Below are 24,048 nucleotides of genomic sequence, written 5' to 3'. Positions count from 1 at the left end.
GTCTTTGGTTAGAGCCTGCGGGGCAGCTCCTTCATTGTGGACCGCCCCCCTCACTGCCTTCAGGGAGCCTTGGGAGGGGGACTGGACCCCCAGGCTGGGCCCTAGGGGTAGGGGCAGCGAGCTCTGTCTCTGACACCCCAAAACTCCTAGGCTGAGGGAGGACTATAAATGAATTCTCAGTTAGGACATACGGAGGATGTGGGGGTCTTTGAGGAGAAGAAGCGACTCGGAGACCCCTCCTCATTCCCTTAGGGGACCCAGGCAGCATTCGGGGTTCGGTCTCAGGAGAGAACCTCGACGCAGAGGTCAGGGGGCGCGGTGGGGGAGCGAAGACAGAGGAGGGGGAAGGGACAAAGTTTGAAAGTGCCCTTCCAACTCTTCCAGGGAAAGTTTGCTTAGGGGCCCCATGGACAGAGAGAGGGTAGAGGTGCGGGGGGCCCGGTGGCGGGATGACCCCCGAGAGGTGACCGGACCCCGGGGGAGGGACCCCTCCCCCCTGTCCCGGCTCGGCCCGGCTGGGAGTCGCCCGGCTCGGGGCCGCGTGTGTTAGTTGGGGCCGCTTTCGGGCCGCTCCGCCGGGCTGGGGGGTCCCGCCGCGGGCCGGGAGCGGGGTCCCCGGTAGCCCCAGGGGGGAGCTTTGCTACGGGGGTTTTCCCGCACCGGGGCTCCCCGGCCCCGCAGAGCCAGCCCCCGGCAAAGGGGAAATGTGCCGGCGCGCCAGCGGTCCTTGGCGCCGTTTAGGGCGCGTGGCGGGCGCGGGGGGCGGCGGCCGGGCCGGCGGGACGCCCGGTGGGGGAGCCCAGAGAGCCAGGCAGCGGCCCCGGGCGGCGGCGGGGAGCGGGAAGGCCCGGGCCGGGGGGAAAGGTCGGATTTGCTCAGCGGAAGAAACACAGATGGCGGCGGCGCGGCGCCATTCCGGGCCGGGAGCAGGCAGCCAGCAGCCCTGTCCTCACCGCGGTCCGCCCGCCGCCGCTAAATACCCGGATGCGCCGCCCGAGCGCCAGACGCGGAGCTGGGAAAAGGGAGGCAGAGGAGGCGGAGGCGGAGGCGGAGGCAGACCCGGGCGCCGAGACCGACCGACAGACCGGCGAGGCTGGGCCACGCAGACCCGGCCCAGCGAGTTCCTCCCGCGACCCGACCGAGGTCCCCGAGAGACGGCCTCGGACTGGCCTGGGAGCCAGAGGCGCCAGAGCAGATCCCGAAGCAGGCTTTCCTCGGTTTCCGACGAGGGCTGGCCCTTTGGAAGGTGCCTTCTTCAACAGCAGGACCAGGCAGGCCACCATGACCGAGAACTCCACATCCACCCCTGCGGCCAAGCCCAAGCGGGCCAAGGCCTCCAAGAAGTCCACAGACCACCCCAAGTATTCGGACATGATCGTGGCTGCCATCCAGGCGGAGAAGAACCGTGCTGGCTCTTCGCGCCAGTCCATCCAGAAGTACATCAAGAGCCACTACAAGGTGGGTGAGAATGCCGACTCCCAGATCAAGTTGTCCATCAAGCGCTTGGTCACCACTGGGGTCCTCAAGCAGACCAAAGGGGTGGGTGCCTCGGGGTCTTTCCGGCTGGCCAAGAGCGACGAGCCCAAGAGGTCAGTGGCCTTCAAAAAGACGAAGAAGGAAGTCAAGAAGGTGGCCACGCCAAAGAAGGCCGCCAAGCCCAAGAAGGCTGCTTCCAAAGCCCCAAGCAAGAAGCCCAAAGCCACCCCAGTCAAGAAGGCCAAGAAGAAGCCGGCTGCCACGCCCAAGAAAACCAAAAAACCCAAGACTGTCAAAGCCAAGCCAGTCAAGGCATCCAAGCCTAAGAAGGCCAAACCAGTGAAGCCCAAAGCCAAGTCCAGTGCCAAGAGGGCCGGCAAGAAGAAGTGACAATGAGGCTTTCCTTGTGGACACTCCTGCCTGTCTATTTTCTGTAAATACTTTTCTCCTTTCTTCTCTCTTGATCCTCATCTGCAACCCTTTGCCCCTTTTCCTTCTGACTTTGTAAAGAGACAGTTTGTATTCCTCAGAAATTAGGGAATAATTCATTTTTCCTTAACCAATCACGCAAGGACAGCAACAACAAATCTCATCTCTGTAATGATGAGAATGTACTTACATTTTGTTTTGTTGATTTGTTACTAATATGCTTATGGTTTGGGGATTTGGGTGGGTTTGTGTGTTTTGTTTAGTTAGATGGTTGGTTCACTCTGAAGGTAAAAGTCGGGAGGGGGAGAATGGGCAAGGCAGCTTCTTGTGGCTAGATGACAGGGAGCCCAGGAATTGTAAGGTTTGTAGGAATACCTATGAGGCCATCGAGTTTTCTATAAGTTGAGCACTGCTTGTGAGAGTTTCAGAACCTAGGCGCGGAGGAGAGGGGTGGCAGCAGCTGGACGGCAGAGGAGGGAGGTGGAAAAAAAACCCTCTCTAGGCTGGCTTCCACCTCCCAGTGGTGAGCAGTGGGGCGTCCAAATCCAGTTTCCTTGTCACTTCTGTTAAGTCTGCCCCAGTGGCCTCCCTATTGTCTTAGGGACGTGGAGGGGGGTTGAAGTGACAGCTGGTCCGAGAAACTGGCTTCTCTCAGTCAGCTGGAAACTAGCCACTGGAGGGGTGGGGGGTGGTCTCTGGCTTCCAAAAGTCTCCTGTTATAAACAGGAGTGGAAACTTTGGGGGAAGGGTGGAGAGTCATTCAGCCAAGTGCCTCAGTGTGCCCTGTTGAAACTTGGGTTTTTCCACACAATTGGATTGTATCCTAGGAGAACCTTTTTGCTTTTCCCCTGATTTTTGGTTCCTCCTGTACAAGAGGTGGCTTTGCTTAGCAGTCTGGTGGGGCTCCATCCCTGCCGCCCACTTAAAAACCTCCCGACCTCTTTACTTCTGAGTCTTTTATAAGTAGTTGTAGATGGGGGAGAAGGGGAGGGAGGGGAGTGGACAGCAAGACATACTGCAGTCGACTTTGAATTGCTAAGTAGTTTTACAGAGCTAGGTCTGTGTGTATGTGTGTGTATATGTATATATACATATCTAGGGCTAGTACTTACGTTTCACACCCGGGAGCTGGGAGAAAAAACCTGTACAGTCGTCTTTCCCTTGTTTTTAATAAAATAGAAAAACGCGCAATTGCGCGTCCCCCCCCCCCCCCGCCTCCTTTTTGTTTGTAAACAAGTGTTATTTGTGCCTGGAAGAATTTGCTGTCTTTGTAATTTTCAAACTTTAAAATAAAATTGAAAAAAAAAAACCTGAGCTATGTGTTTTTCCATACTTCTAAGACTGGAGGAAAATGCGGAGCAATTGGACTGGCGAGCAGTGGGGGAAATCTGGGGGCGTTTGCACCTGAGAACTGGGGAGGGTTCCAAGAGCTCGACAGAACCCGGGAAACGCTAGGGCCGGAGCGTACGGAATATGCCTCACCCTGCTTCTAGGCGTCTGCTTCCGGCGTCCAGAGGGCATCCCCTAACCTTCCGAGAGGTGGGTGTGGAGGCAGGGCATGGGGATGGGGTGGGGGTCTGGTGGGCCCGGCCCTGACTTGCCTTGCAACCCCCGTCGCCTCCCCTCCCCCCACACGGACAGCTCCAGTCTCAACTTACAAATCAATCCACTTTCGTCCTCTGCAGATCCAGCCAGGCCCCGCCCGCCTATCGCGGGGTCCGCCTCCCCTGCCCCGTAGCTGAGCCCTTCTCACTCCGATTGGCTGCCGGAGCCCGGCCCCCGCCACGTGATCAGGTCGCGGCCGCAGTGCGCAAGGCCGGGAGCGGGCAGGCGAGCTCGGGCGAGGTGGGCAAGATGTGGGCTGGCCGCGTCCTCCGCGCTGCGCTCTCCGGGGCCCCCCGCGGCCACCGCGCGCAGTCAGCGCTGGCTCAGCTGCGTGGCATCCTGGAGGAGGAGCTGGAAGGCATCCGCGGAGCTGGCACCTGGAAGAGCGAGCGGGTCATCACGTCCCGTCAGGGGCCGCGCATCCACGTGGACGGCGTTTCCGGAGGTAACTCCCCCTCCTGGGAATCCTCAGACCTGGCCGGTGTTCGAGGGCCGTTCTGAGGCTTTCGCTGAAATGGAGGTCCTGGAGGCAGTGGGCGGGCGGGAGCGCACACGTAGCCGCTGGACCCTTTCCCATCTATCAGGCCGACTTGCCGCTTCCCACAGTTAACTCTAACCTGGTTAGACCAGTTTCCACGGAGGCAGGTAATTTGCCCTTTGAGCACCTTTTTGGCTTAGAGGGCAGGGCTGGGTCGATCTAGCCCTATGAAAACGTGAGAAAGAGAGACAGACAGCTGGCTCCCACCGTACCGCTTCAAGGAAGGGTGGTGAGAAGGTGGCAACAAGAAATCCCGCATTTCTGGAGCTGCTGCTTTGTTCAGGCTTCTACTGATTGCAGCACATGGACTCCTGCAAGCGTCAAAACGTGGGAATGACTAATCTCGTTTACAGACGAAGAAGCTGACGCTCAGAGATGTGAAGTGGCTTGCCTGAAAGCCCCCAGCTAGCTGCAGGCAGAGCTGGGCTTTGGTCTAGATCTTCTGGTATATTGGAGCTGGCAGGTCAGCTAAATGGCCGTAGAGACCAAGTTCCTGGCCAAAATCACAGGGAGCAAGGGGCTCGAGGGCTGCTGCGGAAGTCACACCATGAATTGGCCCACCAGGCCTCCCTGGTTTCTGCCTCATCAGTGGTCACTACTGTTCATCTTGTCTGTGCCAGGCCCACCAAACTGCCTTCTGCCAAGGAAATAGGCATGGAATCCTTGGTGCTGTTGTGCTCATTTGAAAAACAGAGGTCCTAGGAAGTCTCTACCTCTCCCCAGGGAAGCTTGGAGCAGGTCAAAAAATGGGAAATTAGGAGACCTAGGTTCTCATCGTGTTTTTGCCCCTCCCAAGCTGAGTAAACCTTGCCCTCTTGAAGCCTTAGTTTCCTCCCCGGGTCACCTGTGTTCACTTTGGGCTTTATAATTCAAGGGTCAAGGTCTCAGAGGCAACCCAGCTGGGCATGCAGTTCTGTACCAGGCAGCAAAGTCAACTGTGTAGAGTTTGGGGACCAAGGCAGGCCTCTGACGCAGCCCTCTTCTTTTACCCACGAGGAAACCAAGGCCCAGATGAGGGGTTGCTGGTGGTCTTCAGGGACAGAAGAAGCCAGTGAGGAAGGGCTGCTTCCTCTGGGTGAATGTGATCCAAAGCCAGAGTCTAAACTTCTCATCCTTCAAGGCGCTGCTCTGAGAGTCCTTTTCTAACCCTCCCTCTCCTGTAGCTGTTGGATTTGGTGCTTCCGAGGGGCTCCCAGCTCCCCATCCTGGCCTCTGCCCCCAGAACAGACCATGCTATGTGGTTGTTGCCTCCTCAAGGGTGAATCCAGGTTCATGTCCTCTCTGAGTCCCCAGGGCCTGGTACTGACACCTTTCCAGGCCCTTCTTGGCCCTGAGCTGCTGTGTCCGTTCCCCCGTCCTCCACCTCAGGAATCCTTAACTTCTGTGCCAACAACTACCTGGGCCTGAGCAGCCACCCCGAGGTCATCCAGGCAGGTCTGCAGGCCCTGGAGGAGTTTGGAGCTGGCCTTAGCTCTGTCCGCTTCATCTGTGGCACCCAGGTACACAGTAGGTGTTGCCCAGGCCGGGGACGGGCGGGGACGGAAGGGGGGTGGTCCCCAGCGTTGGGCGCTGACCCCAGATGTCTGCTTCTGCCGTTAGCAGGGCTAGTTTAGGCAGCTCAGCTCATCCCACTAGAGCTGTCCACTTTTGAAAGGCTGGGTTCCGGCTTCTGTTTTGCTGTGAAGCCTTGGGCAAGAAACTTTCCCTCTCTGAACATCCATTTCCCCACCTGCAAAACAGCTCCTTACACCTATTCCTCTTCGGGAAAGGAAGAAGAGAAGGCAGGGATTGAGATGGTTTCCGGAGGTATTCTGCCTGATCTCAGTTCCCAGCACCATTTATTGGTTCTGGTACTGTGGGCAAGTGTCTTAACTTCTCTGTGCCTCAATACCTTCATTGGTAATGTAGGGATAATTTTACTTAACAAAATTATCCCAAATTAAAGAGTTAATACATGTAAAAATGCTTAGAACAGTGCCTGGCACGTAGTAGTGCTCAATAAATGTTGGTTATTAATTTTATTTTGTAAATGTTACAAAATGAAGTTTTATAAACATGAAACTTACAGTGCTTGCTATGTGTCAGGTGCTATTTTAAGAACATTACAAATATTAACTCAATGCGTATAATAATCCTAAGTGATAAGTGCTATTTTTGCTCCTGTTATAGAGATGAGGACACTGAGTCCCAGAGAAGTTAAGTGACTTGCCCAGGGGCACACAGCCTGTTGTGGTGCGATTTGAACCCGGATGGCCTAGCTCAAGAGTCAGTGCTTCTGAGTCCTTGTGATTATTATTACTTGTCCTTTCAGAAAGGTGAAGGTGAAATGAATGGAACTTTTGACTCCCATCCAGGGCACTTTAGACTGGACAGCTTTCAAATCTAAGAATTGGAGGCCCAAGTGAACCTAGAGTTATTTATGTAATCCTCTTCTTTGCCATTAAGCAACAAAGAAAGGCACTCAGTTTGATATCGGGGAGACACATCTTCCTTTGCCATTAGCACCCATAATTCTACCATCAAACCCCCATTATAAAACGAAGACCCAACCAGGAAGAAGAGCACCTTCTTAGTGGGCCCCTAATTCCTCAGTGGGAACCATGTGCCAGATTTCTGTTGGCTCTGGGTGAACCTTGTGGTGCAGAAAGTAGGAGGAGGATGTGTTTGTGGCCCTGTGAGCCTCTGTCCCCAGGACCTGTCCCAAGTGGCCCAGAAGGCATTAACACCCGTTTCACTCACTTACTTCAGAGCATCCACAAGGATCTAGAAGCAAAGATAGCCCGCTTCCACCAGCGGGAGGACGCCATCCTCTATCCCAGCTGTTTTGATGCCAACGCCGGCCTCTTTGAGGTGTGTGAGGCCACAGGTGGGAGTTGGTGAGACCTGCGAGGCTGTGGAAGGCTTGGGAGTGTGCAGTCCAGAGAACTTGGCAGGATGCCAGTACCACGCCTAGAGGCTCCAGTGTCTATTTCTTATGGAGGTCAAGGTTGGGCCAGGAGGTCTCCAGGAGGAATCCTGGGGCTTACAAGGAGGCCAGCTTCCAGGGCATTTGGAGGGTAACCTATTTCAGCTGGAAGGCTGAGGGTGTTAGGAGCCACACATTCACCAGACATGTTCTCACCTCCTTTTGCTAGAGCAAAGCCCCTGATTCAGCCCAGTCCTGGGGCCCTGGGGACCAAGATAGAGGCAGAGGGCTCCTGGCCTCCCTGCCCAGGAAAATGCCCTGGTTGGCAGTGAAATATTGATTCAGGGGGAGTCATGAGGGAGGGAGAACCCCAAGGTGGTTGGGTGATGGCTCTTCTCCTAACTGCCTTCTGCCAGGCTCTGCTGACCCCGGAGGACGCAGTCCTGTCGGATGAGCTGAACCATGCCTCCATCATCGATGGTATCCGTCTGTGCAAGGCCCACAAGTACCGCTACCGCCACCTGGATATGGCCGATCTGGAGGCCAAGCTGCAGGAGGCCCAGGTGGGGCAAGGCCTAGCGGTTCTAGGGGCCAGGACTGGGCTTATCCTCAGTCTTGCTGCCGCACCCAGCACTCCCCCCACCCCCACCCCCCGGTGAAGGAAGCGAGGCTTACAGAGGCCAACTTCTCACTCACAGGCAAACAGCCTGAAAGTTCGAAACAACCAGGATTTGAACCCAAATCCTCAGACCCAAAGCTTTATTCCACTGCGCAATACTGCCTTGAGTTTTAGTAAGCACCTTATGTGTGGCAGGCCCCTGCTAGGCATAAGGATGGGATGAGCTTATGGGCAGAACTGGCCACACTCCATCCTGCCCTCTGGGAGAGGAGACTGCGAACATTCTTCCTGCCCAGTGCTGAGTGTGGCTCTAGACTGCCCTGGAAGAGGTGGGTAAAGCTCAGAGAGGCCCCAGTGAAGGAGAGGATGTACCAGCCTCAACGTGGTAGTGCTTATGTGCTCATCTCTGTGCTGGGCACTGGGCGAGCTGAGCCTTTAGAGCCCCGAGCAGCACAGAGAGTGAGTGGTTTGGCCCAATTCATGATACCGGCCACCTTCTGTATCTTTCCTGCAGAAGCATCGGCTGCGCCTGGTGGCCACCGACGGGGCCTTTTCCATGGACGGTGACATCGCACCCCTGCAGGAGATCTGTCGCCTTGCCTCTCAATATGGTGCCTTGGTCTTTGTGGACGAATGCCACGCCACTGGCTTCCTGGGGGCCACCGGACGGTAAGAGCACACGGCACCTGAGGCCTTGGGTTGGACTCCTCAGGGCGGGTGGGAAACCGGGAGGCCAGCCCCCAAGCCCAATCCGTGATCCTGGGCACTCAGGTGGCCAGTGGTGGCAGTGGCAGCTTCCCTTGCAGGGGCACAGATGAGCTGCTGGGCGTGATGGACCAGGTCACCATCATCAACTCCACGCTGGGGAAGGCACTGGGCGGAGCATCAGGTGCCTACAGGCTTGTGCCCCTGGGCTCCCTTTATCTACATGCAGGGCCTTGGAAGAGTCTCGGGGAAGGTGGGGAGGGGAGACCTGGGGCTGCAGGGAAGAAGACAGCGGGGACTGTCCTCTCAGGAGGGGCATGGGGTAAGCTCTGGCTCCTGGCCTCTGACTGCCGCCCCACCCCCATCCCCACCTCTGTCCTTGTTCTCAGGGGGCTACACTACAGGGCCTGGGTCCCTGGTGTCCCTGCTACGGCAGCGTGCCCGGCCCTACCTCTTCTCCAACAGTCTGCCACCTGCTGTCGTCGGCTGTGCCTCCAAGGCCCTGGACCTGCTCATGGAGAGCAACGCTGTCGTCCAGTCTATGGCGGCCAAGACCCAGCGGTGCGGTCTCGGGCAGGGTGGGGCCAGCGGGGGCGAGGAAGCTGGTGAGGGCCTGCCCTGCGTGCCTGCGCAGGCCCTAGCTCCCTGCCTACGGGTTCTGCCTTTGCCCACCCCACTTCCCCAGGGGGTTGCACTGGGACTCAGCTCTCTTAGCCAAGGGCTGCCTGCTTGCCCACCTCCCTCTTCTCTCTGCCTCTTCCTTCCATTTCCTGGCGCATTTCTCTGCAAATGCTCCCCATCTGCCTCTCTGGGTCTGCATCTCTGTCTTTGTTGGTCCCTCCTGCAGACTTGGTCATAAACCTTGGGTCACATGCCCATCAGGAGAGGGTGTGATTGCTCCACAGCCCCCCAGCTCCCTGTGATGCCCAATTTGTGCCCACAGATTCCGCAGTAAGATGGAGGCTGCTGGCTTCACCATCTCGGGAGCCAATCACCCCATCTGCCCTGTGATGCTGGGTGATGCTCGTCTGGCCTCTTGCATGGCAGATGACATGCTGAAGAGAGGTAAAGGGGGCCGGGGCATGAGGAGTGGCTGTGGGTCCTAAAAGAAAAGGAGGGAACCCCTAGACTGTGAATACCCCACTTCCCCCTGCCCTACTGCCCCTCTTAGACCAGCTATCTGTCCAAGCTTGAAAACCCTAGGCCATGAGGCAGTCCCCTGTCTGAGATCTTGGGCAGCTCCCTTCTCCTCTGTGGTCCTCAGAAAAGGAGGAGCTGTATATCATGCCCCAAAAGCCTGTCTGGCTCTGGTGAGCCCCAGGTTGACTCTCTCTACCCTCCCAGGCATCTTTGTCATCGGGTTTAGCTACCCTGTGGTCCCCAAGGGCAAGGCCCGGATCCGGGTCCAGATCTCAGCGGTGCACAGCGAGGAGGACGTTGACCGCTGCGTGGAGGCCTTCGTGGAGGTGGGGCGGCTGCACGGGGCACTGCCTTGAGTCCTGGGTAGTGACAAGCAGAGCCAAGGTCCCCCTCCCTCCACAGTGACAGAGAAGGGGGCCTTTGACCAGCCCAGGCCAGAGGCTGTGAACTCTGTCAGTCCTGGGGCCAGGCTGGGGTGAGGCCTGTGCTTGTGGCTGTGTGTGAAGTAACAGTGTGGAAATTGGCTGTGTCGTGTCGGTCTGCTTTATTCTCTCGGAGCAGCCCCAGTCCTGCGCTGGTCGAAGAATCAGGCAGGAGCTGGGGCTCTGAGGGCCAGCTTCTGAGGACTGTAATAGATCTCAGAGCTGACCGCCTCCCCCAAATTAAGATGGGACCCAGGCAGCTCGGGTAATAGAGGCTGGAGCCACTGTTTGGCTCAGTTGGATTCTTTCCTGCTGTAGAGGGCAGCTGAGCCCCAGCCCTGCAGGCCCCTTCCCGCGCCACCCACCCGCCTACTCTGCAGCCTCCAGAGTCTAGCCTTGGTGAACACCTCATCCTCTGCTCCGCATCCAAAGGATGGCCTACAGCTGCCCAGATAAGAAGGGGCTGGGCACCCAAACCCATGTTTGGGAGAAGCAGAAGATTCGGCCCCAAAGGAAAGAGTGTCTGTCGCTATTGGAGAGGTCCCCGATGGTCTGGAACTCTGTGTTCTAAACCACTTTGTTCCTGCCTCTGTGGCCTTAGGCAGGCCCCTCCCCTGTGTGTGCCTCGGTTTCCCCCGCTGTACCAAGAGTGGCTGTTATATTGGTATCGGGGCCTTTCCATTTCCGTATTCCCGGGGCCTGCTGGCCTGAAGATCAGCCGCCAGGGGGCGTAGCGAGCTCAGGCTCTGCTATCGCCCCGCCCCCTCCAGACTTCTGGCCTCGGACTCAGCTTTTGCTACAGCCCCGCAGGCAAGGCCCCACCCCGCCTTGACCCCGACAACGGCTCACAGCTTCCCTGCTGAAGACGACAGTCCCCTTCCCACAGTCGCAGCCCCTGGTGCTTCTCTCTCCATTGCCCTCCCCACTCAGCCTTACAGGCACCTGGTGGGGGTAAAGGATGGGTTCTCCGTCACCGCGCCTCCAGCCTCAGCATGGTGTGGGCTTCGGAAGCTCGTAGTTTGCTGGCGATAGGGCAGGGAGGATGAAAAGGCCCTTCTTCATTAACAATGGGACCATGTCTCTGGTGTCCCCCACCTCCAGCCCTCCCTTCAGCCTGGGTGTCTAGGGATGGACAGTCTGGGTGAGCTCAGGCCCAATCCATCAGGATCTTAATGCTGGGATGCTGAGAATCCTAGCCTGTGATCCCGAGGAGCTTGAGGCTGGGGTCCAGGAGCTCGGGGTGCTAGGGGATGCAGCCCCGGGGGAGGGGGCTGCTGTGGCCACGTCAGGGGCACAGACACGGGTAGGGCATCTGGCACCAGGTGCACTCCTACAGCAGCAAGTACACACAGCCTGGTGCCAGGCCCTGGCCAAGCCAGCAGCTTGACATGCATGGTCTGCTCAAGCTGGCAGGTCATAGAGGGTGGCCACGAGCAGCCACGGGGTGACAAATCGCAGTAGGTGAGGCTGCGATAAGGTGGACCTAGGTGAGGTCCATCAGCCAGTGGCGCACAGTGAGCACCGTTGCGTCCTGTAGTTCCCAGGCGCCGCCGCTGACATTGTGGGGCGGTGGCAGTGCCTCGACACCGTGGGCCAGCTTGTTGCGGTCGAGCACCGCATCAGCAGCCAGCTTTCGACTCAGCGTGTGGAGCTGTGCTGGCCCAGGTCCACCGTGGCACAGCTCCTCCGCCACCATCCAGAGGGGTCATAGGAGGTGCCAGCAGGTGCAGTGGCAGCTCTGGGCACACATGCTTGGGCTTGGGCACTTAACTGGTCATCGCCAGAGGCCGAGACAGGCTATAGGGCCGAGGGCCAGTCGTGGACAAGCTGCACTTACACACCCTGCAGAGCCTGGGTCTCTGGGGACCACTCTCAGGGCCCACCATCTGTCCTCTACGTTGGGTGCAGGGTTCAAGGCCACAGTCACCAGGAGCAGCAGTTGGAGCAAGGGAAGAGGGGGTGCCTGGGGCCCACTGGGACTTGGGCCATAGCAAGGCGCCCTTCCTGCCTGCCCTACAGGTGGTCCCTCTCTGGTTGCCACCATCCTCCCTCCTCCTCTGCAATCATATCAGCAGCTCAGCCTTGCTGCTGCTGGGAGCTCTTTGCCCTAGTACTGCCCCTGCCCATCCAGAGCTTAGCCTCCAGCAAGGAGGGACATGGTGGGCTGGGAGCTCCCAAGCAGAGGGAGGACAGTGTGTCAGGGACCTTGGGGCTTTCAGGGTCCAGGCCTGCCACATTCGTGAGTCCAGGCTTCTGGGAATCTAACAGTGCATTACTTTAATACAAGGTGGTTGTGGACCCCTAAATTCTTAAATCCCACCACACTAAGTCTGGATCCTACAATTCTGTTCTTCAGAGATCACACGATTCTACAATTCTAACTCCTTAATTCAATTTTGATAGCTCTGAATTCAGGTTTGGAGAATCTAGGTATGATCCCTAATATCTTCAATTCAGTGAGTCTCTGCTTCCAAAAATTTGGGGATGCGCTGCATCTGGGATGGGTGACATGAGGCTTTAGAGCACTGGTGAAAATCCCAGGGCCCATGGGAAGCCAGTTCTGAAGAGTCTCTTCTCGGCTCCTCAGGCCTTGATTACAAGTCCTGGCTTCATCAGCGTCCCCTCAGACTGTTTCCTCTCCCCTTTCACAGACTTCTCCTTGACATTCACCCCACCCTCCCAGCTTCTAGAAAGACACCACACAGTCCCCACCACCTCTCCTCTCCCTTAATTCATTGCAGGCAGCCTTCTGGCCCCACTACACTTGTCTAGTTTTCAACAACCACCTTGTTGCTAAATCCAATGTACCTCACACCCCAGGTGCTGGCCTCTAACCCTCTGGAAGCATGTGGCCATGTGGCCCACTCCTCCAAGAGGTCCAGACCAGAACCCCATGACTGAATGATACAGTCATTCACTAAGACCTAGTAACCTCTTTGGGTCTTGCCTGGACAAGAGGCTCCTAATGGCTCACCCATTAAATCGCTCCCCTTCTGTTCATCCTTTTAACCCCAGGCCATAATAAACTAATTACACAATAAATGGGCAGGTCCTGTCCCTGCTCTAGAACCTCCTCTAGTTCCCCATTGCCCTCAGGCTAAAGCCAGACTCTTTGGACAGGCACATAAACCCTGCAGGCTTCAGGCAGACTGAACCCCTGGAACAATCTTAGGGAAACTGATGGGTCTCAGGATTCTCAGGGGCCAGGAAGAGTAGTCCTATCTGAAGTCTGCAGAAAAGGGGCTCCTGGATTCCTAGCATAGGACACCCCACTCAAGACTAGGAGTCCTGGGACTTCCCTGATGGTCCAGTGATTAAGACCCCGCACTTCCAGTGCAGGGGGTGGTCGGGGAACTAAGACCCCACATGCCACACAGCGCAGCCAAAAAAAAAAAAAGGCTAGGGGTCCTTTCTGAGCTTGGGTTGGAGCCCTTCTTGGAGCAGGGAGCAGAGACGATGGGGAAGCAGGACCACAGGAGGTGAGAGGGCCAGGAATGGACTGGGCCCTGGGCACAGAGGGGTTAACTACAAAGCGAGAATCTCAGAGAGCGAGATCAATGGGTTACTCGCTGCAGAAAGAGGCAGAAGCAACGCAGAGAGGCAGAGGAGAGCTGGACAGAAGAGCATGCCATCCGGGGGAAACCAGGGAATGAGGAGGAGGTGGCTACTTCTTCGGAAGGAGTGTCCAAGTCCAGCTCAGCAGAGGAGGGCCCTTAAAGGAGAAGAGGGAGCACTGGGAGGCAGACCTGTACCTGCAGGTAGGCACCAAGGGGTGGCCACTGAGCCAGGAGGCACCTTCAGCCTGGCCGTTTCGCCCAGGATCAAGCAGGAGCCCAGTGCCCAGGGTTGAGGTGGGTGTTGCCCATCCTGGGCTTTGTGGGGACCTGCTGCATGCTGGGGTGGGAGACACAGATATCACCTTTCCTCCCTCCTCCCTGCCTGGCTCCCTTGCCCTTAATACGTCCAGCCACCCCAGAGGTCCAAGCATGTAGGGAGACCCCCAGGTAGCAGTCGATATGGGCCAGGGGTGGGGCAGGGGTGAGTGAGCACAGCTTGTATAGATGCTCATGTGCGCACACGCGCGCGCAGATTGTCAGAAGCACTACCTGTTACAGGCTCTCAGATGAGTGCTCCAGCCTGTCAGTCAGGGTACCAGGGTGGCAACAGCCTCAGATCTGCCACTCAGAGTGTGATATTAGCCTCCCATGTCCCCTCTCTGAGCCTCAATTTCCTCATGTGTAAAAAGGGGGCAGTGACTTATATGGTTCTCTCAGCTGTGCCACTGTCATGCTCTCACTAAACTGGACTATCCAATGACTCAGGTATGTCACCCATGTTTGGCTGAATTTGACCTATGTCCAAAAGTCTTCCTTAGGACTTCCCTGGTGGTCCAGTGGTTAAGACTCCACCCTTCCAATGCAGGGGGGGCGTGGGTTCGATCCCTGGTCGGGGAACAAAGATCCCACATACCGCTCCCACATACCGTTGTGTGGCTAAAAAGATAAAAAAAAAAAAAAGCCTTCCCTGTATTTCAGATCCCCATTGAAAACATCAGCTCCTGGGGTTGGAGCTGCCCCTCCCCCCACCCCACTTTACCTGCATCATTGGTTGAAGGTGTCTATCAACTACCTAATCAGCCCTTCATGCCCTGGGCTATGGGGGTGTTCCCTAGGAAACTGAGAAACCCACCTTAGACACCAATGAGACTCTGCCAGGAGCTTGCACAGGGGGTCCCAGTGATAACTTTTGTCTCTGTCCCCCCCACCCCCATCCCCCACAAGCTTCCAGCCCACAGGACATGGCCAGGCCCAGGGTGGGGGACTAGACCCCTGAGTTGAGTGACCAGAGCTGGGGGCTCCTGCCTGAGGACTCCAGCTTCTCTTCCTCAGGTGCCTGTCTGATGGGGAGATGGCTGATGCCCAGAACGTTTCGCTAGACAGCCCAGGGAGTATGGGGGCTGTGGCAGTGCCCGTGGTCTTTGCCCTCATCTTCCTGCTGGGCACAGTGGGAAATGGGCTGGTGCTGGCAGTGTTGCTGCAGCCCGGCCTGAGTGCCTGGCAGGAGCCGGGCAGCACTACGGATCTGTTCATCCTCAACCTGGCAGTGGCCGATCTCTGCTTCATCCTGTGCTGCGTGCCTTTCCAGGCCGCCATCTACACGCTGGATGCCTGGCTTTTTGGGGCCCTCGTTTGTAAGGCTGTGCACCTGCTCATCTACCTCACCATGTATGCCAGCAGCTTCACGCTGGCGGCTGTCTCGGTGGACAGGTGAGCTGTGTCGGGGACCTGGCCGGGTCTGGGCTGGGGAGGGAAGACCTGAACAGATTCTCATTGGCCTTAGAAAGGAGAGAATGGGGGACCAAAAGGGGACATGGGAGGGAGAAAAGGAACAGTCTCTGGGCACCTGCCGGGCATGCTTGAGGGGATCATCCTGCCCTCCCCCCAACTCCATTGGGAGCTTCCGGAGAACATCTCTGTGTCCCAAGTGTTAGCCCAGGGCCTGGCACATGATGCTCTGTAAGAGTGAAATGAATGGCAAAAGGAACACACCAATGAATTCATCAGATATTTTATTACCGCCCACACCTGGCTCAGGTTGTGGTCAGACTGGCTTTCATGGCTTGAAACTTGGGGTCAAACCCAGGCTCACTCTCTAGCTGACGACCTCGGGCCGGTCACTTCTCTCTGAGCCTCTGACCCAGCCCCGCTAGGTGCCAGGCGCTGCTCTAAGCGGTTTGCGCGCTGACTCCGTTCATCCCCACAACCTCCCTGCGAGGCCGGGCGCGCGATTCCCCCCTCACCCGCGAGGTTCAGACACAGGCGTCTAGGCGGCCGCCCGCCCGCCCGCCCGCCTCGCTGACGCCGCGCCCGCCCGCAGGTACCTGGCCGTACGGCACCCGCTGCGATCGCGGGCCCTGCGCACGCCTCGCAACGCCCGCGCCGCCGTGGGTCTGGTCTGGCTGCTGGCGGCGGTCTTCTCGGCGCCCTACCTCAGCTACTACGGCACCGTGCGCTACGGCGCGCTCGAGCTCTGCGTGCCCGCCTGGGAGGACGCGCGCCGCCGCGCCCTCGACGTGGCCACCTTCGCCGCCGGCTACCTGCTGCCCGTGGCCGTGGTGAGCCTGGCCTACGGACGCACGCTGCGCTTCCTGTGGGCGGCCGTGGGTCCCGCGGGCGCGGCGGCGGCCGAGGCCCGGCGCAGAGCCACGGGCCGCGCGGGGCGCGCCATGCTGGCGGTGGCCGCGCTCTACGCCCTCTGCTGGGGCCCGCACCACGCGCTCATCCTCTGCTTCTGGTACGGCCGCTTCGCCTTCAGCCCGGCCACCTACGCCTGCCGCCTGGCTTCGCACTGCCTCGCCTACGCCAACTCCTGCCTCAACCCACTGGTCTACGCGCTCGCCTCGCGCCACTTCCGCGCGCGCCTCCGCCGCCTGTGGCCCTGCGGCCGCCGCCGCCCCCGCGCCCGCTGCCCCCGGGGCGCCCGCCGCGCCCTCCGTCGCGTCCGCCCGGCGTCCCCAGGCCCTGCCGGCTGCCTCGGGGACGCTAGGCCTCGGGAACGCTAGGCCTCGGGGACGCTAGGCCTCGCGGGCAGCTGCCGACGGGCGGGCGGCGGCTGGGGCGGGGAGCCGGGTCGGGAGCTCGCCCGCGGCAGAGAGGCTGGCCGGGCCCTTCCGCGCGCGCCTCCTCCGCCTGTGGCCCTGCGGCGGCCGCCGCCCCCGCGCCCGCTGCCCCCCGAGCGCCCGTCGCGCCTTCTGTCGCGTCCGCCCGGCGGCCCCAGGCCCTGCCGGCTGCCTCGGGGACGCTAGGCCTCGCGGGCGGCTGCCGACGGGCGGCGGCTGGGGCGGGGAGCCGGGTCGGGAGGCCGCCCCTGGCAGAGAGGCTGGCCGGGCCCTGCCTGCCCGAGGACCGGAATAAACCTTGTCTGCCTCCACTCTGCTGGGTGTACGTCTGTCTGTCATTCCCCTTCCCCCGGGACAGGACGCCCCTAGGGGATGGGGCCAAAGCCAGGAGCCCTCTGAGGAGGAGTGGCTGAGCTGGGGACACTCAGTCCACTGAGTGGACACCCCTGGGCAGTGAAAATGGTTCAACGCAGCCAAGTGCAGGCCCTTAGCTAGGCAGCCCCAAGACGCTGTCCATAACCAGTCTGGCAGGAAGGAGGGCAATCGTCTGCCCATCTGTATGGGGTGCTACATTCCTCAATCTAATTATCGAAACAGCTTTGCAAGGCAGATACAATCAATTCCACTTTATAGATGTAGACATCAAGAATCAGAGAGGTTGAGTGATTTGTCACATAGCTAGTGTTTGGCAGAGGTTGGGTTCAAACCCACTGCTGTTTAACTTTTTCTACTCAGTAGCACTGAGTATGGTTTTTCCCATTTTTTTTTCTCCTCAGATCCCATGGTTTCCAAGGTTTTTCTTGGTTTTTCCTGATCCTCCATCAGCCCTCCTCCCCAACCCTGCAGCTCCCCACGCTCAACTGGATGCCCTAGAAACCTCAGAGGGCTCCCAGCCCCCTTCCTTAGGAGAGTTCTGCTCAGGTACAGCGAGTGCTGAGGGCTTCCCCCGGCCGTCAAGTCCTAGGTCCATTGCCTGACCCAAACCCCTCACATTATTCTTTCAGTCATTTGGTGCTCCTGGCTACGGGGAGACACTGAGCCACACTCGGGCCACAGCTGGACTTCCAGCAGCCCTGATTACCCTGTAGCCCCCTCCCTACCTGTCCCTGCACACAGCTGGGGTAGTCTGTGGTGTGGAAACCTAATTAACCAATAAATCAGTCTCGATGGTTGCGGAGCCACTCACTTCCTCCCTCACCGTAAGCCAATAATGTTTATTAGCTTCTGGCTGAGGCCTGAGACCTTCAGCTTCTGTGTCTCTCCCCAGCACACCTCCTGGCTGCTGGGCACCCTGGGAAGGCCCTCCCTGACAGTGGGCAGCTGCTGAGACCTCATCACTGCCTGCCACCTGCCACAGACCCAGGGGTCAGAACGGCAGTCAGCCTTCTCAGGGGGAGGTTGAGACGCAGCTGGGGAGCGACTGCTGCAAGGGCGCAGCACAGGGGCTGACACCTGGTCCTGTGCTCTTTCTCCCACGTCTCTGCCAAGATGTCCCTGGCTGACTCAGGCTGCAGCAGTGGGAGTGTTTCCTGGAGGGCAGGGGGTGTGATGCTGCCGCTTCTGCAGCCCCCAGCGTGGCCTCTGTCTCCCTGAGGCCATCACTCACACCTCGCCTGGCTAATCCGTGCCTCGTACCAACCCCGGCAGGCAAGGGATATTACCTTTAATTTCAGAAGTGAAAACCGAGGCTCAAGGAGGTGAAGTACATGACCAAAGCCAAGTGACAGATTCGAGACAGAGCCAGGATCCTAACTGGGTGAGAGGGATGGCTCTCAGGGCAGCCCAGGCAGCATCGGAAGAACATCTAAGAGCATCTGACAAAGTTTGCTACACGACAGTGGTGAGTGCCTGCAAAATACAAGTGGGGAACAAAATCTCCTGCGGTTGGCTTATGCTGTGGTTGGTCCAGTCACCCAGCTGGGGTCACCTCTGTGGGCACGGACAGGTGACCAACTGGGAACAGCCTCCCTCTAGGATGGGCAGGAGACAATTGCCCAGCCGGGGAGTGGCAGAGCCAGAGCCTGAACCTGCATGAAACCCCAGGCCCAGGGGAGAGGTCGGCCAGTGGAAGCCCTCCACACACAGTGGCCTGGCAGAGGGACACTCGTACAACCCAGGCCCTTGGCTGGACCCCAAGGCCTCCTGCTTCTGAAGGGGTCTCTCTGGCCCATTGGAACCAGATAAAGAAGCCCAGACACCCCGACTAATGGAGGGCAGTACAGCCTGCCCAGGGTAGGCACATGGCCGGTATTTGATACATGAGGACAGAGATGCCAGGGAAGGAAAGACATGACCCTCTCCTTTCTTCTTTCCTTTATCCCTCAAACATGAGTGCCTGCCCTAAGCTAGCCCCTGAGAGGAAGTCAGAGACAGCGTGAATTTGGTCTGGTCTCTGCCTTCTGGGAGCTCTCAGTCTAGCTGGAGAGCCAAATACCAAAAGAAGAAAGGATAGCACTGTGTTATGGGCCCATAACGGAAGAGTACACACAGTTTGAAAGGGGCCAGAGGAGGAAACTCCTGCCTTCCTGGGCAATCCAAGCAGGAGTCCCAGCGGAGATGACATTTAATATGCATTTTCCTGGGAAGAGGTGGGAAGGGCCTGCCAGGTGGAGCAACAGCTTGTGCCAAGTCAGGTACAGGTGGGAGCAGTAAGCGGGCTTGTGTAGCTGAAGCAGGGCGGGGTGGGGCCTGGGGAGCCCAGGAGGGTGGGGGCAGTGAGATCACGTGTGTCTCCTAGGCTAGCTGGGGGGCAGGAACTTCATCCTTCAGGCAGGCAGTGATGCCATCGAGGGTTTTCAGGAGGGGAGGTGCCCTAGGGTTGCTGTGTAGAGGCTGGGTTGGAGGTGCCAGGTTGGCAGCAAGGAGCCCAATCCAGAGGCTGTTCTGTGAACCCTGGGCCAGGAAAGCTACCACCAAGGGCCTGGCCTAGGACTAGGAGATTATTTTTGCCATGGCTTTGGCAGGAAGATTGATGGCCTACTGCTGGGCTTGGGCTCGGCCCCTGAGGTTCCTGGGTCTGCTTCAGGGGGCTGACGAAATGCTTGGAAGAGCAGATGGTTGTAATCGTTTGGTGGAGAGAGCCGAGTCCTGCAGGGCCGGAGGCAAGCAATGCGGGCTGGGGTAGAGGCTGAGCGAGCCCTGGCTGCTGCCTCATGGAGAATCCACCTGACCTGAGCCTCCTGCAAGGTCTCAGGCCAGGCTCAGGGCAGCCTGGAGGTCCCAGGGAGGAGCTCCTCTTAGTTGGGGGAGATTTGAATTCTGCAGCCCTCTCACCCTCCTGTTTGTGCAGACCTCTTAGGGATGGGCCTGCAACATTCATGTCTGAACACCTACTGAGTACAGAGTTCTCCTGCAGGAAAGAAAGACAGAAGCACAGGGGATTGTGGGAGCCCAGAGGAGGGCCCTAACCAGCTTGGGGAGGCAGAGAAGACTTCCTGGAGGAGCTGATGCCCAAGCCAAGTCCTGAAGTGGGAGTTAGGACAGGCGGGGAAAGGAGAGATGGGAGAATACACACACAGGCCACCTGGGGTCCTCTACCTGCAGTCAGACACAGCATGACGAGCCGAGGGCCTGGGACAGGGTACACGGGAGCCCCAGGAGGAAGTGAGGTGGGAGAGGTGAGGGGGGGGCAGCCGCAAAGGATTCTGTAAATCCTGTCTGAAACCGAAACTGTACCTTGTCCTGAGGGCAATGGGGAGCCATGAAAAGGTTTTAAGCAAAAGAGTGACCTGATCAGATGTACTCTTTAGGGAACTCTTTCTGGCTGCAAGGCAGGCTTTTCCTGGGGAGGGAAAGCAGAATGAGACTGGGGGCAGGGAGACCAGTTAGGAGGCTGGTGTGAGAATCCAGAGAGATGAAGACATCCAAGACTCCGGCAGCGGGTGGGGAGACATGGACAGACGGGACAAACACATACGAGGTGCAGCTGTCGGGACTAAATGGTGATTAACTGTTGTGGGGTAAGCGGTGTCCCAGATGACACCCAGCCTCTGGCTTGGGCTACTGGGGGTGGCAGTGGGGGTGATGAGGGCAGAGGTCTGGGGCGGGAGATGCTGAGCTCAGTTGGAACACGTTGCGACCAGGGGCCTGGGGGACACGGCAGGGGTGTCCATGGGGCGGTGGTGTACTGGGCACCTGCTGTATTTCAGGCCTTGCACTTGGCTCTGGAAGTTGTGTCTCATCTGCCTTAGAGTTTTAAAGATGGAGAAACTGAGGCTCAGAGAGATTAAGTAACCTGCCCAAGATCACACAGCTAGCCCCAAACAGAGCTGGGGTCTAAATCAGGTTGGTCTGATTTCAGTTACACGGTCTTTAGGGAGGAGAAGGGGCAGGTAGGAGTTTTTTGAAGGGGAGGGAGGAACCTGAACATGCAAAGGTGACCTCCACCCCCAGCCATCCGCCCTGTGTAGCAAACGCGGCCAAGGGTGAAACTCAGCCCCGGGGAGGGTGGGCGAACTGCAGGCCCTGGTACAGCCGTGTTATCCAGCCCCTCTCCCTGCCTCAGGCCGACGGGAACAGCACCAGCTATCAACTTCAAGCTGTGAACCTGGGGACATAAATACCAATTAACCACCCCGAGGTTTCCTATTAATGAACATCAGTCCTCAGCCCTGATGCAGGGCTCATTTGCAAGTCGCCGGCTGGATCCAAGACGGCATGAGGCCAGAAGGACAGGCTGTGCAGATGTGGAATTGTTTCTGGCTTAAGAGGACAAGATTGACTTATTGAGGCATCTGCTTGGTGCCACCTTGCTTTAGAGGCCTGGGCTCTGTGTAGGGGTGAGACTGAAGCAGGAGGAAGGGGGGTGAGGTGGGGTTGAGGGGCAAGGGGTGCCAGCCTGGAGTTCCTGGGGGTGCTTTGGACGGCTGTGGCGCTGGGGAGGGTGCTGGACTGGGCATCTGGTGGACCTGCCAGGTCAACTCAGAGAGGTGGCATAGGGCAGGGGTCAAGGCACGGGCTGTGAGCCACATTGCTGGGATTGAATCCTGGCTCCTGCACTTTGTAGTTGACCTCTCCGTTCCTCAGGACCCATAGAACTGAGCCGTCTGAGCCAGGCTGCATTCCAGGCTGCATTCCAGGCACACCGCCTCGGGCTGCTCCCTGGTGCTGCCAGCTATATGCGAGGTTTCAAGGGCTCTCCAGGGCGGACCCTTGCCTCCATCAAAACCCTCACAGTCTGGGAATTCCCTGGCCACCCAGTGGTTAGGACTCCAAGCATCCACTGCCAGGGGCCCGGGTTCGATCCCTGGTCGGGGAACTAAGATCCTGCAAGCCACGTGGTGTGGCCAAAAAACAAAAAAAAACCCTCACAATCCAACTGGGGAGGCGCGACTCACCTGCCTCCACCCCACTGGGCAAGCTGACGGCTAAGTGCTTCTATAACACGTGCCATCCTCCCCAGCCTTCAAAGCGGGAGAAAGTCACCAGGCTGGCGTGGACCAGTCACAGAGACAAGGGACCACTCTGGCCCCTGGTCTGGGGCTTCAGGTAAGACTCCTTTGCTTCCCTGAGCCTGTTTCCTCAACTGTAAAGTGAACTGATCATATCTCCTTGCAGGCACCAAGGTCTCGGAGTTAGCTTGAGAGCCAGCATCAGGGGGCTTGGGCTAATTCACTTTGGGCCCTATTGCTGGGGGCAGCCAGGGACTTTGTTGGGATTATCCAGGCATCAATCAGTCCAACTTCCTGACCTCCTAACCTTGCCTTGGGCTCAGCATCTGAAGCAATCCGGGGAGCTGGTGGGGCTTTTACCCGGAGCTCATGGTGCCTGCTCTGGGTAAGGATGCATCTGATCTCCACGGTGGAGGTGACAGCTTGCCTCACCTGCTTTCTGTCGCCAGGGCAAATCTTCAGACCTCAGGATCTCCACAGCCTGGTCTCACCTCTCTCTCTGGCCAGCCCCTCACGCTCCCGGGCCCTGCACTTTTCCAGGCCACCTCCTGGCCCCAAAGCCAGCTTGTGCCTGTCCCTCCGCCAGGCCTGGCTCGTGCTGCTCCCAGCTCTCCCACCGCCTCGGAAGGCCTGTGATAGTTTGGGCAGCCACCAAAGATCAGCAAAGACCATTCCAGACCCAGTGCAGTCCCATCACCTCATACTGTCCTCTCTCTCCTCCAGGTGACCAGGTGCAGGCCTTGTCCACCGAGCACACTGTGCCATGTGCTCAGCGAGGAAAGGGCCCACCCCTCCCTGCACGGGGACGGAGACATTCACTCAGTAAGGTCCATCGGTTTCACTGTGTCTCAGGAGCACTGGGGACACTGGCACTTTGGGAACCTTGGCAGAGATTCCTGGGCTGGGCTGGGTCCTGCGCTGCTGACCTCAAGCAAGTTACTCTCTGCCTGAGCCTCAATCTTCTGCATCTATAAAATAGTGGGAGCAAGGGCATTGGCTACTCTTTTGGCTGCAAACACTAAATCAAAGGGCTTGTGTAAAGGGCCTGCTGGTACACAGTAGGAGCTCAACAAATGTTGTCGCCCTCAGTTTTAGGAAACTGCTTCTGAGGAAGCTCTAATTTCAGGCGTGGTGGAAACAGCACGAGCTTTGGGGGTGGGTCCAGGGTCCAGCCCAGCTGCCTGGTTGGGTCACCCTGGCAAACCTGCATTTTCTCACCCATCCAAAGCACCAGCAAGGCCAGTTATCTCACAGCATGGTTGGGAGAAGTTGTGAATATTCCCCAAGCATTACCACCGTCTGCCATGGGCAAAGGCAGGAATTTTATTTTGCTTTTTTTGTTCCCTGTTGTATTGCTACCTGGAACATTGCCGAGCACATGGCAAGTGCTTGATAGGTATTTCCAACGTGAATGAAATGGGAGGTATAAAGCAAAGGACCCTACCCAGCCGGTGAAATCAGCAAACAGGATTTCTTCTTACTGCCCCCCCAAACCCCCGGCCCCCTCCCTGCTCCCCCCACCAACTCCGTAGCTTCCAGAGCAGCTAGTAACAGAGCTAACTCCTGTGTGGGCAGCCTCTGTCCAGTTCTCCATCCTGCCCTGCCCAGCCCAGTCTGCTCAGGGCCAACTTGTGTGTTTTCTGACTCACCCTAATGTCTGAGGCTGACTTTAACTGGCTGGATCTTCAGAGAGATTTGGGATTGCAGGAAAAATCTTGGCCGGAAAAGGATGGAGGCAGATTGGCTAGCTGCCCGGCTGTCTGGCAAGTGTCTGATTGCTGGCCCACAAGCCACCTTCATCTGTCAAGCCTTTTGTTCACTGTCTGTACAGCCAGGGTGGGGTGCACGATGGCCCCCTCGCTTGCCCCAGTGGTCATTCTCCTAGTTACATGGCTACAGGGCCAGGGATGGGTGGGCGGGGCACCACAGGGATGGAGGATGCTGCAGGGAGGTGCCCCACTTGCCAGGTGGCGATGGCTTGGTCCAGGCCAAGGACTTGTTGGGGGTTAGCCCGAGAGTCTCCGAGGCAGGTTAGTTATCTTAGAAATGCGCAGTCATCTCAGGGCAATTTCACAAAGTCTCAGCACACCCCACCTCCTCAGCTCTGCCAATAGAAAGCAAGCTGCCCTAGGGGATAACGGGTCCCAGAAGTGCCCAGGCAGTCCCCAGGATGCCCTGGGCAGGCCTCTCACCTATCTGC

At 58.1% G+C, this 24,048-nt stretch overlaps 3 protein-coding genes across 3 annotated transcripts; all 3 read left to right on the top strand.

The window, feature by feature from the left end:
• The first annotated feature begins 988 nt into the window (after window positions 1-988).
• On the top strand, window positions 989-3,204 carry LOC103001494 (histone H1.0). Its single transcript, XM_007165640.2, has one exon. The coding sequence runs from the start codon at window positions 1,282-1,284 to the stop codon at window positions 1,864-1,866; it is 585 nt and encodes a 194-aa protein (XP_007165702.1). The 5' UTR covers window positions 989-1,281; the 3' UTR covers window positions 1,867-3,204.
• Window positions 3,205-3,694: 490 nt separating this feature from the next.
• GCAT (glycine C-acetyltransferase) lies at window positions 3,695-9,940 on the top strand. The gene is made up of 9 exons (XM_007165639.3): window positions 3,695-3,955; window positions 5,417-5,547; window positions 6,797-6,898; window positions 7,370-7,516; window positions 8,087-8,241; window positions 8,379-8,461; window positions 8,667-8,838; window positions 9,221-9,342; window positions 9,622-9,940. The coding sequence occupies exons 1-9, from the start codon at window positions 3,760-3,762 to the stop codon at window positions 9,771-9,773; spliced, it is 1,260 nt and encodes a 419-aa protein (XP_007165701.1). The 5' UTR covers window positions 3,695-3,759; the 3' UTR covers window positions 9,774-9,940.
• Window positions 9,941-14,483: 4,543 nt separating this feature from the next.
• Window positions 14,484-16,527, top strand: GALR3 (galanin receptor 3). The gene is made up of 2 exons (XM_057556969.1): window positions 14,484-15,106; window positions 15,717-16,527. Exons 1-2 carry the CDS (start codon window positions 14,748-14,750, stop codon window positions 16,399-16,401), a joined length of 1,044 nt encoding a protein of 347 aa, XP_057412952.1. The 5' UTR covers window positions 14,484-14,747; the 3' UTR covers window positions 16,402-16,527.
• Window positions 16,528-24,048: the final 7,521 nt, after the last annotated feature.

Source organism: Balaenoptera acutorostrata, chromosome 11 (assembly GCF_949987535.1).
Source record: "Balaenoptera acutorostrata chromosome 11, mBalAcu1.1, whole genome shotgun sequence".
NCBI classification, from domain to species: Eukaryota; Metazoa; Chordata; class Mammalia; order Artiodactyla; family Balaenopteridae; genus Balaenoptera; species Balaenoptera acutorostrata.
The sequence above is the reverse complement of the archived record's forward strand: the minus strand, read 5'-3'. Positions and strand labels throughout refer to the sequence as shown.

Coding starts and splice junctions, on each gene's coding strand:
- GCAT (XM_007165639.3), top strand. CDS start 3,760: ATGTGGGCTGGCCGCGTCCTCCGCGCTGCGCTCTCCGGGGCCCCCCGC. Junction 8,242..8,378: donor TTCCTGGGGGCCACCGGACG/GTAAGAGCACAC, acceptor CTTCCCTTGCAG/GGGCACAGATGAGCTGCTGG. Junction 8,462..8,666: donor GGCACTGGGCGGAGCATCAG/GTGCCTACAGGC, acceptor CCTTGTTCTCAG/GGGGCTACACTACAGGGCCT.
- GALR3 (XM_057556969.1), top strand. CDS start 14,748: ATGGCTGATGCCCAGAACGTTTCGCTAGACAGCCCAGGGAGTATGGGG. Junction 15,107..15,716: donor GCGGCTGTCTCGGTGGACAG/GTGAGCTGTGTC, acceptor GCCCGCCCGCAG/GTACCTGGCCGTACGGCACC.
- LOC103001494 (XM_007165640.2), top strand. CDS start 1,282: ATGACCGAGAACTCCACATCCACCCCTGCGGCCAAGCCCAAGCGGGCC.